Source organism: Aspergillus chevalieri, chromosome 1, assembly GCF_016861735.1.
Source record: "Aspergillus chevalieri M1 DNA, chromosome 1, nearly complete sequence".
NCBI classification, from domain to species: domain Eukaryota; kingdom Fungi; phylum Ascomycota; class Eurotiomycetes; order Eurotiales; family Aspergillaceae; genus Aspergillus; species Aspergillus chevalieri.
The window spans coordinates 1,008,186-1,025,224 of NC_057362.1; the positions used below are offsets into that span (position 1 = coordinate 1,008,186).

Sequence of the window (17,039 nt, forward strand, 5' to 3'; positions counted from 1 at the left end):
GTCCAAAACTCATCCAATGGTGGTATTGCGGCTACCCCATCTGCCACTCGGAATATACGTGATCAGACCCTACCGTGTGAATTCAAAGCCAACTCGTGGCCTTGGATCAAAATCTGCAGCAGGGGCACAACCTCATCTACCAAGAACACGAACCGACCTGCTGCGGACGCTGTACCAGAAGTCACCGACGAATCATACACACTGCTCTCCTGAAGCTTTCACTATGCAGCCAATATATTAGCGCAGTATCCGCAGGTAACAGCTCGAGCACAGAAAGCAGAGAAGGATAGTGCGGATAAAGATAGACTCATCAAAAAGCTGCAGTCGTCCCACGAAGCCAAAGTGTCTGAGTTGCGGGATCGGTTGATCGCTCAGAACAAGATGATGAGTGAGAAGGTAGCTGTGATTGAATTCTTTTCAGAGGCGACTCAAGATCAGTGAGAGCCAAGCAGGCCGTGTTCAACGTCTGGAACTCGAGTTGGCAGAATTGAAAGGGGGCCTTCATTCTCCGAAGCTCAAAATTGAAACCCTCTACAGGGAAGACTAAGGATTAATACGTATTATGTTATGTTTCATCTTGTTTATCGCGATTTACATGTCAGTATATATAATTTGTTTTTAGTTTACATTATTTAATGAAATGTTCAAGTTTGTAATCTCTGATGTCCAAGGTCTACGTGTATTTATATAGACCGCTACGCAAACTAGAATGAGGATGACGACCAAGGAGCTAATAATATGAAATAACCACACGTGGCATGAATACTTCGGTAAATGAGCGTGATTCATTTTCATACATTGCAGAGAGCCCGCTTTGTCTTTCGTTGTTTTCATCACAGTCCGTTTGTCGCGTGTTTGCATGGATCAAATCTGCGTCAACTTTTCATATCCTGATTCTCTATACAAAACCAATGGAATCAACCTACAGGGCAACAGCAACCAGAACCATGTTGATGGGATCAACACTAGCCTAACTAGCAGAAAAAGGTGGAGAATTATAGTACACTTGGCTACGTAGTCTGCGGGGAGCTCAGATAGGGCTGCATCCATACAGCTCAGAAAGCCAAGCAGCTCAACTATCTTATGTATAGAACAGTTCTACACAAACAATAAAGACATGCGTATTCAGGCAAGTTGCAGATAATAATTTTGAATGGCATTGACACCGCAACGCCAACCTCCCTTGGGGAGCAAACGAAGCATTCACTGCTTGACCACCATTCCACTTCTGTGTGTTTATTGATTTCTTTTCTCTTTTTCTTCCTCTCTCCTCCTCCATCTCTCTTCATCTTCCACCTTTTTCCTTTTTTCCCTTCTTCTTCATCCTCCAGGGGATACCTCTCTCTCATTCTCAAAAAGCAGGGCATTTGGTCTCGGCTTGTTACTGGTAAGTAGACTTCTCTTTCGATTCGTTTTGAGCACGAGAGGAATTGGGAATTGAGCTCAGTCTCGTTTCCAACTTGTTTCGAATTCACTCGCGTCCAAAAACACGTCAATTCCTCTGGTTGGTTTTCTCTCTATTTCTACCTTCTTCTCGTATATTTCCCCCTTCTCTACCTCTTTCTCTCCTCCAGTTCTCCAAACTGACACTCTTGCGTCCTGGTACTCAGAAAATCTGAACCTTTATCCTTCTCTCGCTCGTTTCTAAGGAAATACACGTCTCTCTAAGATGCCTGGATGGGAATCCGGCGAGGCAGCTGGTGCCTGGGACTCGGGTGGGTACAAACCTTGGTCATCGAGAGCCGTTTCACACGAAGAATACGCGTGCCTTCTGCGTTTTCTTGGGCATCATCTTACTGACAGTGTCTAGGTGACGGCGGTTTCGGTGGTGAAGACGACTTCAACAGCAACGGCTTCGATGGCGGTGATAGTAGATTTGAGGGCGTTGGTGATGGTGGTGCGGGAGGTGACAACAATTGCCGCAAGTAAGTTACTAAGATCTTCCTCTTCTGTACTCAACTAACAGAATCAAACAGCTGCGGTGGAGGGGGCCACTTTGCCCGCGAATGTCTTGAGCCTCGTAAGATGGGTGCCTGCTTCAACTGCGGTGAAGAAGGGTAAGTAGCCTGCCTGCTTGCTCAAGTCTTCACGGTTACTGAGCAGCATTACAGTCACAGCAAGGTCGACTGTCCTCAGCCTCGCAAGCAGAGTGGAGCTTGCTTCAACTGTGGCGAAGAAGGGTAAGTAAAACCTTGTGTGCTCGTGGCTTCGTAGTTGCTGAACAGCAGAATAGTCATAGCAAGGCCCAATGTACCAAGCCTCGCGTGTTCAAGGGACCCTGCCGTGTTTGCGAGAAGGAAGGACATCCCGCTTCCGAGTGCCCTGAGCGGCCTCCTGATGTGTGCAAGAACTGCAAACAGGAGGGTAAGTATCTGATACGGTGTGGCCTTGAGAGACGAACAGAGACTAACTTGGTACTAAACAGGTCACAGGACTATAGAGTGCACGGAGAACCGCAAGTTCGATTTGAACGGTATTCCGGACAAGCTCCCCGAAGAGGCTTGGGCTGCAATGAAGGCGGCTAGTGACTCTAAGGACTTGGGAGAATATCGGGAAGTAAGTCAAATGTCCTAGCTTTGTTTGTGTCCAGTTCAAGTTCGATTAACCGTAAACAGGCTTTCAAGATCTACTCCAAGGCAGTTCCCCAAGTCACCTTTGTGGACATCGAGAAGAAAATGCGTGAAGAGGATTTCAACATTTACCTCATCGCTATGGTTAGTTGCCAATCATATCCTATTGCGCTCTAAGAAGAATACTGATTCGTGGCACAGGAGAAACCGATTGGCGATATTATGTGCCTGATTAACCTTCAGGGTAAGCTGAACTGCAAGTATGTGGTCGGCTTCTATTACAGCCCGAAGCCACAGCGAGCCGCACTCCGTGAGCGTTGGCCCGCCTCGACCGAGGAGAACCTGGCCCGTCTTGAGGACGCTGGTCTGCCTTACGATCGTCAGATCCCGAAATGTATCAATTGTGGTGGTAAGCAAGCAAGAGTACCCAATGAAGAAAACAAAAACAAAGATGCTGACACGGACGAACAAGAACTGGGTCACGTTTCACGCAGCTGCAAGGAAGAGCGTGCTGAGCGCGAGCGAGTCGAGGTGAAGTGTGTTAACTGTAACGCCGTCGGACACCGTGCCCGTGACTGCCCCGAGCCACGTCGCGATCAGTTCGCTTGCCGTAACTGCGGGTAAGTTAACTATCCTATAGCAGACGCCAGTGCTACACCATGTATGCAGGGTTGCTAATAACGCACAGGTCTCCCGAGCACAAGGCGTCGGAGTGCACTGAACCTCGTACGGCCGAAGGAGTCGAATGCCGACGCTGCAATGAGAGTAAGCCGGAACCTTGACATCTTTCTTTACACCATCAATGGTACTAATAACCTTGTTTAGCCGGACACTTTGCAAAGGATTGTCCTCAGGCCAGTGCGCCCCGGACCTGCCGCAACTGTGGGTAAGTGTCGTGTGTCACCAGTAACGACGAAAGAGCACTCCCTAAGCTGATCGGGCACAGATCGGAGGACCACATGGCTCGAGACTGTGATAAGCCGCGCGACGTTTCCACCGTGACGTGCCGCAACTGCGATGAGGTCGGTCACTTCAGCAATGACTGCCCGAAGCCACGCGATTATTCCAGGGTCAAATGCAACAACTGTGCTGAGAGTAAGTGTTTATTGGCCATGCATTCCGTCAAAGAGGAAAAAGATCAGAGCTGACCATGGAATAATGCAGTGGGCCACACGACGCGCCGGTGCCCCGCCGAGAACTCGGGAGAGCCTGACTTGATGGGCGGCACGGACGACTACAACAACGGAGGCGATGACGTCGGCGCTGGCGGCGGATGGGGTGCTTCCGAAGGAGCGGCCGGTTGGTAAATATCATGACTCGTTTCTACTCCCCGAGACGATTGCCGGAACTTGGAACGGTTTCAACCGTGTGCGGGGGAGAAAGAGGGTCAAGAAAAGCCAGAAGCGAAACGGACGGAGGACTTCCGTTGGCTAGCTCGCTCTTCCCTGCGATATACGGAATAATTCCAAGTATACCTGAATTGGTACTACTACGACTCTGGGGCTTTTTTTTTTTTTTTTTGGCTCTTCGTTGCTTGTTTTGTTTCTTTTGTTGCATTTAGTCGAACTGGGGGAGCCGGCAGCGGAGGAATTTCTCTTTCTCTTTTCCTTACTATGGTATTACTTTTTCTCGGACGGAACTATGATGAACGGTCGGTAACGGGAACCTGATACGGGATTGGGATCCTGTTCAACGACGGTTTGGCCTGTCTATGTGATTGATGGAGGGGGGTGGGGGGAGGAGAACTCCGTTTCGCTAGCTCGTGAAGATTGACCAGCTTGCAATAATAGTTGAATAAAAGTTGTCTAGTATTGTGATGCTATTCGCTGGTATGTACACTGTAGCATGACGGAAAGGGAGTAGTGGAGAGTAGTGACTCGGGAGTCTCCGAATGCGTACGCGAGCCGAGGAAGGAAAAGCACGGGGAAGGAGGGGTCGTATCCACCACCACTTTAGCGATGTCCCTTCGGGGTGGTATACAAGTACAATACCTTGGATACGAGAGCAAGGTCACATCCAATAATGACCAGTCTACAGAGTAATACGTGATAGAGAGATGTCAAGGTGGTAATCAGGAGGATTATGCTTCTAGAAGGCTGTGCAGCGTGAGATTTCGCCGCTGTACGACTCGTGCCTGTCCGGGGGATTCTGACTCTGCCGGAATACCATAACAGGTAAACCGAGAGACATGGATCCTTGGAGAGTTGGATGGTTGGGTCAATTAATTGGTTATGGTATGACTGCTTGGGGTGTGAGAGTGGTTTGAATGTGTACGAGAGATTTCCGTTGGGATTGATATTTTTGTATACTATGTGAGATTAATTGCATTTTAATGCATGCCATGTCCTATACATCTATACAGCTATCCAGGTATTTAGACTGAATATACGGTGTTGAGTCTTACTGTAGTCTCTATCCCCAGATTCTCCAGATCGTCTTCGGCCCACAAAAATGACCGCATTCGCCCACTCCACCCTCTCCGCAAGCACGTGAGTTCCCCGGACGTCATTTGGGAGCGTAGTATCAGCATCCAGAAGTGAGAATTTAAACGAAATAAACAGGTAAAATAGGCAAAAAGAGGCAAAATGTCGGGCGCTCTCCGATCGGCATATCCCAAACAGGACAAGCCAAGGCCCGCTGTCTTCGCTCTGGTCTTCAGCCAATCAACATCGAGGCCATCAAGATGCATACAAAGCTTCATAAAACCAGCGGCGCCTCTGCGTCGCGTATTCGCTTGCTTCTTTTTTCTCCCTCATCTGTTCTCTTCTCTTTCTCCTAACGAGTCTCCCGCTTGTATTCTTATGTCTCTCATGACGCTCAATCCTTTATAGTATACACTTTGATGAATCCTTATATTATCCGGAACTGCAGATTGACTAATTCATCATGGGCGGTGGTCAATACTTGGGTCTGAGGGGCAATGCCCTCCAGATTGCCATTGGTGTCATTGCCGGCATGGATTTCTTGCTTTTTGGATACGATCAGGGTGTGACCGGTGGTTTATTGAATCTGAAGTCGTTTATCAGCGTCTTTCCGACTATCGCAACCACCGGAGCCGAGTATGAGAATCTCAGTCGTCCAGAGCAGAGCGCTCGCTCGACAGAGCAGGGTATGTCTTCAGTTTTTTTTACGAAAGTGCCGCAAACTGTCGCAAACTGTCTGATATCTTTTCTATAGGGATCGTTGTCGCCGCTTATAACCTAGGATGTTTCGCTGGATCAATTCCCACAATCTGGATCGGAAATTGGCTTGGACGGCGCAAGACCATCTTCCTTGGCTCGTTTATTATGGTAATCGGTGCGATTCTACAATGTACCGCCTACCATCTGCCTCAGTTGATCGTTGGTCGCATTGTCACCGGGCTCGGTATGTTGCCAGCTTCCTCGTATCGACTTCCGCAAACAAGGCTAATAATGTAGGAAATGGAATGAATACATCTACCGTGCCTACCTGGCAATCCGAATGCTGCAAGTCCAACCGTCGCGGTCAAATGGTTATGATCGAAGGTGCCATGATCACGCTCGGTATCACCATCAGTTACTGGATTGATTTCGGTCTCCTCTTCACCGACCCGAACCCCGTTTCCTGGCGATTCCCGCTGGCCTTCCAGATCTTCTTTGCTCTCATCATTCTGGCGTTTGTCATGTTTCTTCCCGAGTCGCCTCGCTGGCTCGTGCTTAAGGGTCGCGAACATGATGCTCAGGAGGTGCTTACGGCGTTGTTGGATGATACTCCGGATTCGACTCTGGTCCAGAACGAACTTATTGCCATCAAGGCCACCGTCCTCGAGATGTCGAAGGGCTCTTTCAGCGACATGTTCACCATGACTGAAGACCGTCATTTCCACCGTACCATGCTGGCCTACGTCAACCAGATGTTCCAACAAATCAGTGGAATTAATCTGATTACCTACTATATTCCCAAGCTACTCGAGGACCAAGTCGGCATGGACGCAGTTACATCCCGCTTGATCTCCGCCTGCAACGGTACTGAATACTTCCTCGCCTCCCTTATCGCCATCTTCACCATAGAGATATTCGGACGTCGTACACTTATGCTCTTCGGCGCAGCAGGCATGTCCCTTTCCATGGTCGTCCTCGCCATCACCGCATCCATCGCCAATACCCCAGCGAACATCGTCTGCTGTGTGTTCCTGTTTGTCTTTAACACCTTCTTCGGTATCGGCTGGCTTGGTATGACCTGGCTGTACCCCGCGGAAATCGTACCGCTGAAGATCCGTGCACCGGCCAATGCATTGGCGACTTCGTCTAATTGGATCTTCAATTTCCTTGTTGTCATGATCACTCCAGTTGCTTTTGACAATATTGGCTACCAGACCTATATCATTTTTGCAGTCATGTAAGTCCTTGCCCTTGCTTATCAACTCCATAGCAATACTAATAACCCACCCAGTAACGCCTTCATCTTCCCCGTCACCTACTTCTTCTACCCCGAAACAACCCGCCGCTCCCTCGAAGAAATGGACCGCATCTTCCGCAAGACCACCAGCGTCTTCAACCTGGTCCGCACCGCCCGCGACGAACCACACATGTACGGCAAGAAGGGCGAGCTCCTGCATACCGTTGATGACGTCGAAGATGCCGCCGTGCACGCCGCGCGTCAAGTCAGTATTGCTGACGGGACGCACAAGGAGCATCGCGAGCACATTGAGAATGAGAAGTTTGGGGACGGTAGTTCGGATCGTTCATAGACGGTTGTTTTGCTATGTTTGGATGCTTAATGAGACCCATGTTTGTATTTTTGGGTTGTTTTTTGGTTGATTTTTTGGGACGTATATAGCTTTTGGTGTTTGTTATAAATATACCTATTTGATTCATTGCAGTTGGACTTGAATGTTGCATCGGATGCATAGGCGCTGGTAGAATTCGAGCTATTCACAGCACTATTGACTATTAACTGCTATGCCGAGAAGAGTGAATATTCTGCTACGCAGAAATAGGCCCCAGGGAGCTCCCCATCGTATCCAATCTTCTACCTTCCATATTCCATAAAGCCACTTTCTCCCTAATGGTATTGTGGTGGATTCATCAACCAGATGCCATCAACATTTCACATGCTACATGGCGATTGAATTTGCCATGGGGCCATATATAGGGCTACTCAATTCCTCATGTCGGAGACTTAGGAGCTTTAGCGGACCCCGTTACTTTATCAACAGGTTCCGACATTCCTTTTTCGGCATGATGTCGGCTAAGATTGAACGCAATGGATGGCCTTGAGCACCCAACTGATGCCAGTGATCTTAATCATAATGTCTAGTACAAAGACTAATCCTGTACAAAGACCGCAAGTCAAGTGTGAATACCGCAATTTGTCCTCTACCAGCTTGGCACAAACAACCCGACTATCCATAGCAAAGTATACTACGATTCAATTCACAATGATCAAAAGCACAATCAGCAATGTAGTCCGTTAAGCAGGTTTCCAAGGCCGTCATGGACAAGGCGACTCCGATAATACGTGGCGTGAACGGTCTGGTTTTCTTTCTCTTTAGTTCTTCTGAAGTATCGCGACCACTTCGGATCCTCGCGAGGTGCCTGAATTATGGCATGAGAGTTACGATTTGTTGGTTTTGTCATTGGTCCTGGAATCATTTGCTTCATACTCCCACTTTCTACAGCATGTGGTTTTGACGACCATGCAAACAAATATTCGGTCTCTTCATGACCAGGGTCTTGAGAGAGACAAGGCTCACATGGTATGCTCGATCCCCGAAATGTCAACCACCTGAGCAGTGGCCAAAGATGTTTTGAGTCCGTACTCAGTACTTGTATATTCTCTCCAAGGGAGTCATCTATACTCCGTAAAGCATCCGTCTAATAACAGACCCTCTACACAACCAGAGTCACTGCCTGGAATCCGAGCACTACCGTACCCATATATGTTGCACCTGCTTGGGTGCAACCTCCAAAGGATAGCTGAATATCGAACATATTTTCTAGTTCTCAAAAACAAATTTAAAAAATATGTCAGAAAGAAAAAAATTGGACTCGCGGGGAATCGAACCCCGGACCACCCCCATGCTAAGGGGGTATTATACCACTAAACCACAAGCCCATATATATCCAACCCGATTGAGCATATTGATAAATGAGAAGCAATCATCCTCAAACAGAACCAATATAACTGTATCCGGCATAGTTCCCGAACGCACCCGCGGTAGAAGCAGTTCAATTCAGCTCATTCCATGGTCAATTTTGCGACGCAATCATGGATCAATTCTTTCACATAATGATTATCAAATATCATCCTGTTGCAATGATACAATCACATCCACAATTAAACCCGCCGACATCGGACTCACGGTCTAATACCACACCATGAGTCATTAACTCTAGTCGCTCGGAGAATTGAGCTTTAGCGCGGAAAAATCAACAGTTGAGCCGACGATAGCCAGAGTGGAGTGTTGGGACTGATTGATTGATATGATCTCGGTCACTCCCTTGGTGATAGCCTCAGGAAAAAGAACGACAGCCAAGATGATATGATTCTGGATTTTCGGAAGTTATTCTCCGGAGTCGATTTTGGGAGCCGGTCAGACTAGTCTGTTGGTTTGGGCTGGTTGAGTGCCTGCAGATTTCTGCAGGTTGATTCTCAATTGATATCAACTACCCTCCTGTCGTTGCTAATAGTCATGCTCAGTGGTAGACCTGAGAAAACAAGCAAAATGTCAGACCAACAAGACACCAAAGACATCACCAATGTCACCACACGATGCCCCGAGGATCCCGCGCACGCAGAAACCGGCGATGAGCCGGACGTCGCCAGCATCGAGCGCATCTACCGGTACCTTCACCTCCTCCCTCACAACACATACCAAACGCAGGGCTAACAATGGCAAAGAAAGCTAGACTACCGCATAATTCCTCCCTTCTGGATCCTCTATTTCCTCTGTTCCGCCATCCGCTCCAACGTCGGCCTCGCGCAGACCATGAACGAAGATGCCGGACACGACCTAGGTACTGTGCTGAATGCGACCCCACACCAGATCTCAACTGGTCTCGCGCTGTTCTACGTGTGCTATGTGGTGTTTGATCTGCCGTCGAATCTGATCATGACAAGACTCAGTCCGCATGTCTGGATGAGTCGGATTGTCATTAGTGTGGGTGTTATCGGGGCTTGTATGGCTGCTATGAAGGCGGCTTGGAGTTTATAGTACGTCCCTTCTTCCCCTTGTTCTCAGGTTACGCTTTGGGAAGGTTGTTAATGTGGTGACAAATAGTTTGCTCCGCCTCCTCCTCGGAATCGTCGAAGCAGGCCTCTGGCCCGGCATGTCCTACTACCTAACCCTCTTCTACCCGCCCTCGCGCACCGGAAAGCGAATTGGCCAGTACTACACCGCAGCGCAAATCTCCGCCGCAGTCGTGGGCCTCGTCTCCGCGGGATTCCAAGGAATGGATGGCGACCGCGGCCTAGTAGGCTTCCAATGGATGTTCCTCATCTACGGGCTCGTCACTATCGTGCTTGGCATCGTCCTGCTCTGGTGGCTACCTGATCGGCCAGTCATTCCCGGATCCCCAGAGACCGAGAAGAAGAAATACTTCGGGGTAATTCCCCGCAGTGCACCTGCGCTCTCTGGCGCAAACGCTCTGGCCCACTACCACGACTTGCGCCGTGTGTACCACCGTCCTCGCTGGACACTGCGTGACCTTGCTCGCGTCTTCCTCGACTGGCATCTGTGGCCGCTACTCATAATGTACTTTGGCGTCGTGGGTGTGGGCATCGGAGTGCAGAACTACAGCACCATTATCATCCAAGCCACCAACCCCTCCCTTTCATCAGTTGACTTATCTCTGCTCTCAGCACCGATCTGGTTAATGGACTTACTAGCCATTTTGCTTATCACGCCTATCTCCGATCGCTTCCATCGTCATCGCGCGCTGTTTTTCTCAGGGCCCGTTGTATTGCAGATTCTCGGACTCCTGCTTATGACATATGCTGGGTCCGATGCGAATCCGTGGCCCCGGTATGGTGGATTGTTGATTGTGGGTTTTGGACTTGGCCCTACTGTACCTGTTACTATGACTTGGACGAATGAGCTTTTCCAGCCTAGACATGGGGAGGTTGGTGTTGCTGCGGCTTCGGCTGTAGTGTCTGGATGGGGCAATTTGGGGAGTATCTTGACGACTTATGCGTTGTATACAGGGTGGAAGTCGGATGCCGAGGCCCCGGGGATGGCCAAATATCGCAAAAGTAATTTGGTCATGGTTGGGATTCTGTGTGGCAGCATTCTGGCTGCCTTCTTGATGCAGTTCTTGGTCTGGTTCGTGGACCGAAAGAACCCTGACTCTACAGCTACTGGTCAAAATGACATTGTCGATGGCGCTGCACGCCGCGAGGCTGGCCAGAGAGGACTTCATGGTCTGGGGTCAAATCTTACCAAGATATTACCGAAGAAATAGACTACTTTTGTAATAATGTTGTGTTGATAGCCATATAATCCAGTCGATTATGCCAGACCCAATTATCCCTAAAACGATTGTACAGTACATTTCTACTAAAACAGTATGCCATCCGGCTTTTTGTTTCCCAATTCCCATTTATCAATGCTCCTCCAACCTGATCCTGTGCAAAACGACGGTGTCTCCAATATCACCCCGTAGCACGAATGAAAGATCTATGCTATTGAACGTAACACATAACCCACGAAAACGACAGACAACGGAAAATAATTAATGCATAATGCGGGTCAACGAACGCAGAAGGCAGGCTCTGGCACCCGAGTCGAAAAAGAAAGGAAAAAAAGAACACCGAGAGAAAAACTGCCATGAAAAGTGTTGCCAGACTGCACTCCTGAGTCCCGCTCTGTTGACACCGAAGGGTATACGAGCGCTTAAGACAAAATGCCAACGTTTTTGGAAGGAATTTAGTTGCCACCGCAGAGCTGTTTCAAATTAGTCATGTGGACCTCAATCAAGCCATGAGAGGAAGACTTACAGTCTCAACAATGATACCAGTGATCTGGTAAGGATCAGCATTACTGGCAGGGCGGCGGTCCTCGAAGTAACCCTTGCCATCCTTTGCGCACTGGCGGGGAATACGAATGCTGCCACCACGGTCGGCAACACCGTAGCTGAACTTGTCGATGTTACCGGTCTCGTGACGACCAGTGAGACGCTCTTCGTTACCCTCACCGTAGACGGCAATGTGCTCAACGTGACGGGCCTCGAGCTTCTTCATGGCGGCTTCGATGAACTTCATACCACCGTCGGCACGCATCGAGGCTGTCGAGACATTGGTGTGAAGACCGGCACCGTTCCAGTCACCCTTGACGGGCTTAGGCTCGAAGGAGATCTTGACACCAAACTCTTCAGCGACACGGTGGAGGAAGAAACGGGACATCCAGAGGTGGTCACCCACTGTTTTTTTATTAGCATGGTACAAACTCAATTTAGATGCAGGAGAAACTCACTCTCAATGCCGTTGCAAGGTCCGACCTGGTACTCCCACTGCGAGGGCATGACCTCAGCGTTGATACCGGAGATCTTGATACCGGCGTACAAGCAAGCACGGTAGTGAGCCTCGACGATGTCACGACAGTATACCTTGCCAGTACCAACACCGCAGTAGTAAGGACCCTGAGCACCGGGGAAACCACCCTTGGGCCATCCGTACGGCCAGCCGTCGGTACCGAGGAGGGTGTATTCCTGTTCCAGACCGAACCACCAGTCTTCCTTGGAGTGGGCTTCCATCAGACGGTTGGCTTCGTGGCGGTAATTGAACTTGTTGGGGGTACCATCCGAATCCCAGGTTTCACAGAGGACGAGGATGTTGTCGCCACGACGGAAGGGATCGGGGAAGAAAGCAACGGGGCGGAGGTAGACATCGGAGTTGTCACCACCGGCCTGGCCGGTTGACGAACCATCGAAGTTCCATTCGGGGAGCTCATCGACAGAGGTGACTGGTTTCGAAAGGGTCTAAAGAGACGTGCCAGAACGCGTTAGTACGGGATCACGTGAGCGGATAGCTGCAGGTGGCAACGCATGGGACGTTTAGCTGCATCCGGGACAACCGTGCACAGACGACCGAGATAGCAGATAGCAGTGTAGAGTCCATTTGTTCCACCACAGCATAGGGAAAACTTACCTTGGTTTTGCAACGGCAACCACCAACGGCGTCAATCCAGACGTACTCTGCTTGAACGTGACCCTTCTGGGGGAGGTCCATGTATTTCATGAGCTGTATCCAGCACGAAGCCAGTCAGTATAGGATGTTTTTTTTTTTTGATACTTCCTCGAAAGGAAGTTCTCAGGTAGTCAAACGCACGTTCTCCGTGTTGGAGATGACGGTCGAAGTCTCAGCCTGTGATGCGAGCCAACGAGTCAGTCTGGGATTCAGAATCACCACAGGTCAAAAAGAGAGGAAAGCAACCATACCATGATGACAGGTGATCCCTGGTGATCTCTTGTGAAAGAGTAAAAGTTGGATGTCTCGTAGACAAGCAAAAGAGCTCAGTGACTCGGTAGTGTTCCAGGTGGATGACTCTTCACGAGGAATGAAAAGCGACAGTAAAACTGCGGGAGTAAAGATCCAAAAGATGGAATAGAATTGAACTGGACCTTCAGAAGGCGCGAGACGAAAGAAAGGGAAGATGGAGGATAAAACAGAGAGATGGAGAGGATGGGAGAGGTAATATATGGAGAGAGGATGAAGAAATAAAAGTAACGGAAGGTGAGGTTGAGTGGAGGAGGGCGAGGGATTAAATTAATATTTTTTTTTCGCGCAGGGAAAGAGACAAAAGAATTCTGGGAGGGGCGAATTCTTCGGCTGTGGGTGGTAAATTACGGTACCGTACCGTAACCACCGATCGTGATTTCCGCGCTCTCTTGTTCGGATACGGTCCACGATTCCGCCGTTATCATGATGACTCGTTTCTACTGCTCCGTCGTATCTACTCTAAACAACAAGAATAGAATCTTTTCTCTAGTTTGTCTGCATTTTTAGATATCTATAATTATGCACCAATGTAGCATACACTGCGGTTGTACTCTGTAATAAAACACAGATATCCCTCATACTGTATGTACCCAGTGCGAGACAGTTAGTTGCCCAATAACAGGACGCCTTCCGAATCGGGTAAAATCTGTGCAAAAAATGACTCCCCCTTTCTGCATCTAAGGGCATGGTACAGTAGTATGTGCAGATGTATTCGTAGAGCATGCACAGTAGAGCATGGAAATGCATGGTCTGGATCGATTTTGACAATCAATAATAAACAAATAGTAGCCAATGCGCATCCAGAGCGAGAAAACTATGGCCGATGGATTGTGGAATGCAGCCACACATGTCAACATTTAATTCTCCGTGATATGAGGCATCTTGTGACCTCTTCTCAGTGCATATCAATAATGGCTAATTATATGAAGCGCAGTAGATATCAACACGAGATTGCTAAAACGTGTTATCAACCGCTGAACTCTCTTCCTGGTTATTGCATCAATAACCGTCCTGGTGTGTCTATGACACCATATAATTGGTGACCAGGGCCCTCGTGCCTAGAGTCGTGGACATGAATCGTGTCCTGCGATGCACTCTCGATGCAAGTACGGGAATATATTCGAGTGGATGTTGCTTTTCGATGCCACCCTGGATAAGCGCGGTGAATTTGTTTACGGATTGATTAATAGCGTACAAGTATCGATGCTTATGTATCGGCGTCTGTACAAGTACCTGATCTGTATGATTTTTCTTTGCACATGCTGCGTAATGTACACAGGACTACGTTCCTGGCGTACCTGGCACTTACCATGGCAGGGATTAATCCCTTATCGCATCCCTTAACTTTCGCGATGACGCTTCATACCAAAGAGAACATACAGAATACGACTCTGACGGCTTCTCTGACAGATAGATAGATAGAACATATCATTTTAGAACATGTCAGTTGTGCACTCGACATAGTTCATCGTAGTGGTAGTACGGTAGCGAGCATAGTTCCGTATTGATAGATGGAGATCATTTCCCCATAAAATACAGGTATTGTAAGCAGAATACACCACCCGCCCAAGAGTGGGTCGTGGCAAAAAGGTGTTCTCGAAAAGGCGCTGCCGGTGGGCGGTGGCCCCGACACCGGCCTACGCAACTAGGGTGAAACTCGGTATGACAATACAGCACCGCCTCGATAACCATCCAGAGTGTACTATGTATGTATTCTGGGCGTTCGGTGTCTTTGAACCGAATGTAGAACTAGGATTTGACAAGATTACCCCGGATGGGAAAGCAGCAAATGAAAGAGCAGCTAAGTCGGGTGATTCAGGAAGAGGCTATTCATGAAAAGTCGGGGAAGGAGGGTTGGAGAAAAGAAAGTTCCGTTCAGCCCTGTGATTGCAGATATTAATGCCATTCCTCCGTGCAAGCTACTCGATACGGGGTTTTACTTCGTCCAAATGATATCAAAAACATCATGTGCGCAATCCTGATACAATCAATACAAAGAAACTTGTATTCTATAGTCCACAGTTAGTCACAACCAGAATATCTGACACGAATATCCAAATATATCCGGTAAAACATCGTTTGCGGTAAGAATAGCAACAGGTGTGGCTGGGCGGTAACGCCTCTCTAGCCAAATTTGGTTAGTGTCCACGCGTTGTAAAAGAAGTGGTACAGTTGAGTACATGTGACTTCTCGATATCAATATCAAACACAAAGACTCCTTTCTCTACGCATATCAGACGTATCAAGAGCAAACTTAACATATTAAAGACTAGAAAGAATTGATACATTTCTTACCCTGTACAGACACATTTACACACCTGTATTCTATATCTGGCAAAATCCCTCACCGCATAATAGGGAAAAGAAACACAGAAAAAAAAAACCTTGCCAATTCTAAACGCTCCAATAGAAACCCTTTAAACGCGGCCATTAAATCATCCGTGAACCAGCTCTGAATCATCCATTCCTTCCTGTGACAACCTTCCCAACAGTGTACCATTATTCTTATTGGTTCCCGACAAAAAGACGCGCCCCTGGTTGCTCCACACAAAGGCCGCCTTTTTATCGGTGGAAATTGATTGGTTGACCCGGGGTTCCATGACAAATGACCGGGGCCGCACAGTAGTAAGGGAATTGATAAGGGCTGCATTTGGAGCTGAATGAGTCTTTTTTTCCTGGTTTTATTGCTCTTTGCCTGTGTGCTTGTGATCCATATTGATATGATGGCATTGGGATTGAATGATTAATGGACGTGGATTGATTGGATTGATAGTGGATCAGCTGAGAATTCTTATCAACAGATCGAATACGGCACTCAAAAACGGTTGTGATAGCGGAGTACGGGATATAGGAAACTCCGCTACAAGACCAACTGACTCGAGCACAGCCAGAAGAACACGTCTAGAATCTAGAATCAGATCCTCAATAATGATAATACCTCGTACTCCGTAGAATCCATATCCGGCTTCCACATTTCATCCGTTCCAGTGGTGTCAATGCAAGAGCCATGTAAAGTAAATCATATCAAACTTACCGGTCCCAATAGTTGAAGTGAAAACTTTTCAGTCTTTGCTCACCCCTAATCCTTCCAAGTAATTCGCGCAGTTGATCTCTGTACAGTTCTCTATACAGAAACTGTTGGTATGCGCATTTTGTCCAATCGATAAGATACATCACCGATTTTTCTTCCTACCTACCAGGGATATCATGCTCGACTCAGATAGCTCCTTGCTTGTTACTATTTTGACTGGTCCCATTAAGCTCTCGTATCACGATATATATCTCACCGCCAGTCAGATATCAAATCGTCAGATAACTCCCTCATAGATACAGCAGTACAGAGTAATAGCCTTGCCGTCGGATTTATCTTGTCGAGTATTCAGGATGTCGATGTCGTCTCCCTAGACAAAAAGGGACTAGCTAAGCATGATCTGCACTAATGCTGGTATCTTCCTCCTTATCCACCCGATTCGGGCCAAAAACTGGGGAAATCCATTTCTCCCGTGTCCCCAGGTCTGTCACGTGGCGGTGCTCATGTGATACGGTCTCATCATCCCCAGATTTTGTGCTCCGTACGGGGTACTACTCGGGAATTCATTGCTATTGCGGTCGATGAGCGTTGTGCAGAACTTGTCATCTACTGCATATAAGAAACACTTTGGCTGCGATTCAGGCAGCCAAATAGTACAGTAGGCTATCCATGTTGACACTGCTTGCGCTATACCTGGTTTTGAGCCGCTATCACTTGGTTCTAACGTGTTGCATGACGACTGTATCGATGCAGTCCAACATTACAGTCCAACGTCGAAACCCGTTGCTGATCTACCATGGATGCCCATCATAACACAACCGAAAACAGACCGTCGTCAACATAAGCAGTAACGCATCCCATACCACTCCAGTAAGCTATGTACAACTTCTGCATGTAATAACGACTCTGGTTGGCCAAGACCCATGACTCTGCGGGCATGTGTCGGCCCGAGATCCGAGGTCCATGTCCTTGTTCGCATT

General features: G+C 48.2%; 4 protein-coding genes and 1 non-coding gene across 5 annotated transcripts; 3 read left to right on the forward strand and 2 right to left on the reverse strand.

Moving 5' to 3' along the window:
- Nucleotides 1-1,669: 1,669 nt before the first annotated feature.
- On the forward strand, nt 1,670-3,877 carry ACHE_10356S (putative zinc knuckle transcription factor (CnjB); the record flags this gene model as incomplete). The annotated part of the gene is made up of 12 exons (XM_043278364.1): nt 1,670-1,715; nt 1,811-1,925; nt 1,977-2,057; nt 2,112-2,180; nt 2,234-2,364; nt 2,426-2,556; nt 2,616-2,714; nt 2,772-3,190; nt 3,259-3,335; nt 3,396-3,456; nt 3,517-3,665; nt 3,735-3,877. 12 exons carry the CDS (start codon nt 1,670-1,672, stop codon nt 3,875-3,877), a joined length of 1,521 nt encoding a protein of 506 aa, XP_043131476.1.
- Nucleotides 3,878-5,456: 1,579 nt separating this feature from the next.
- On the forward strand, nt 5,457-7,281 carry ACHE_10357S (sugar porter family MFS transporter; the record flags this gene model as incomplete). Its single annotated transcript, XM_043278375.1, has 4 exons — nt 5,457-5,679; nt 5,748-5,936; nt 5,990-6,929; nt 6,984-7,281. 4 exons carry the CDS (start codon nt 5,457-5,459, stop codon nt 7,279-7,281), a joined length of 1,650 nt encoding a protein of 549 aa, XP_043131477.1.
- A 1,295-nt stretch (nt 7,282-8,576) lies between these two features.
- Nucleotides 8,577-8,648, reverse strand: ACHE_t10006A. Its single transcript has one exon. It is a non-coding gene; the product is annotated as a tRNA-Ala (tRNA).
- Nucleotides 8,649-9,225: 577 nt separating this feature from the next.
- Nucleotides 9,226-10,993, forward strand: ACHE_10358S (putative MFS transporter; the record flags this gene model as incomplete). The annotated part of the gene is made up of 3 exons (XM_043278386.1): nt 9,226-9,377; nt 9,435-9,746; nt 9,814-10,993. 3 exons carry the CDS (start codon nt 9,226-9,228, stop codon nt 10,991-10,993), a joined length of 1,644 nt encoding a protein of 547 aa, XP_043131478.1.
- A 464-nt stretch (nt 10,994-11,457) lies between these two features.
- On the reverse strand, nt 11,458-12,970 carry glnA (glutamate--ammonia ligase; the record flags this gene model as incomplete). Its single annotated transcript, XM_043278397.1, has 6 exons — nt 11,458-11,475; nt 11,529-11,950; nt 12,004-12,508; nt 12,678-12,770; nt 12,858-12,893; nt 12,968-12,970. The coding sequence occupies 6 exons, from the start codon at nt 12,968-12,970 to the stop codon at nt 11,458-11,460; spliced, it is 1,077 nt and encodes a 358-aa protein (XP_043131479.1).
- Nucleotides 12,971-17,039: the final 4,069 nt, after the last annotated feature.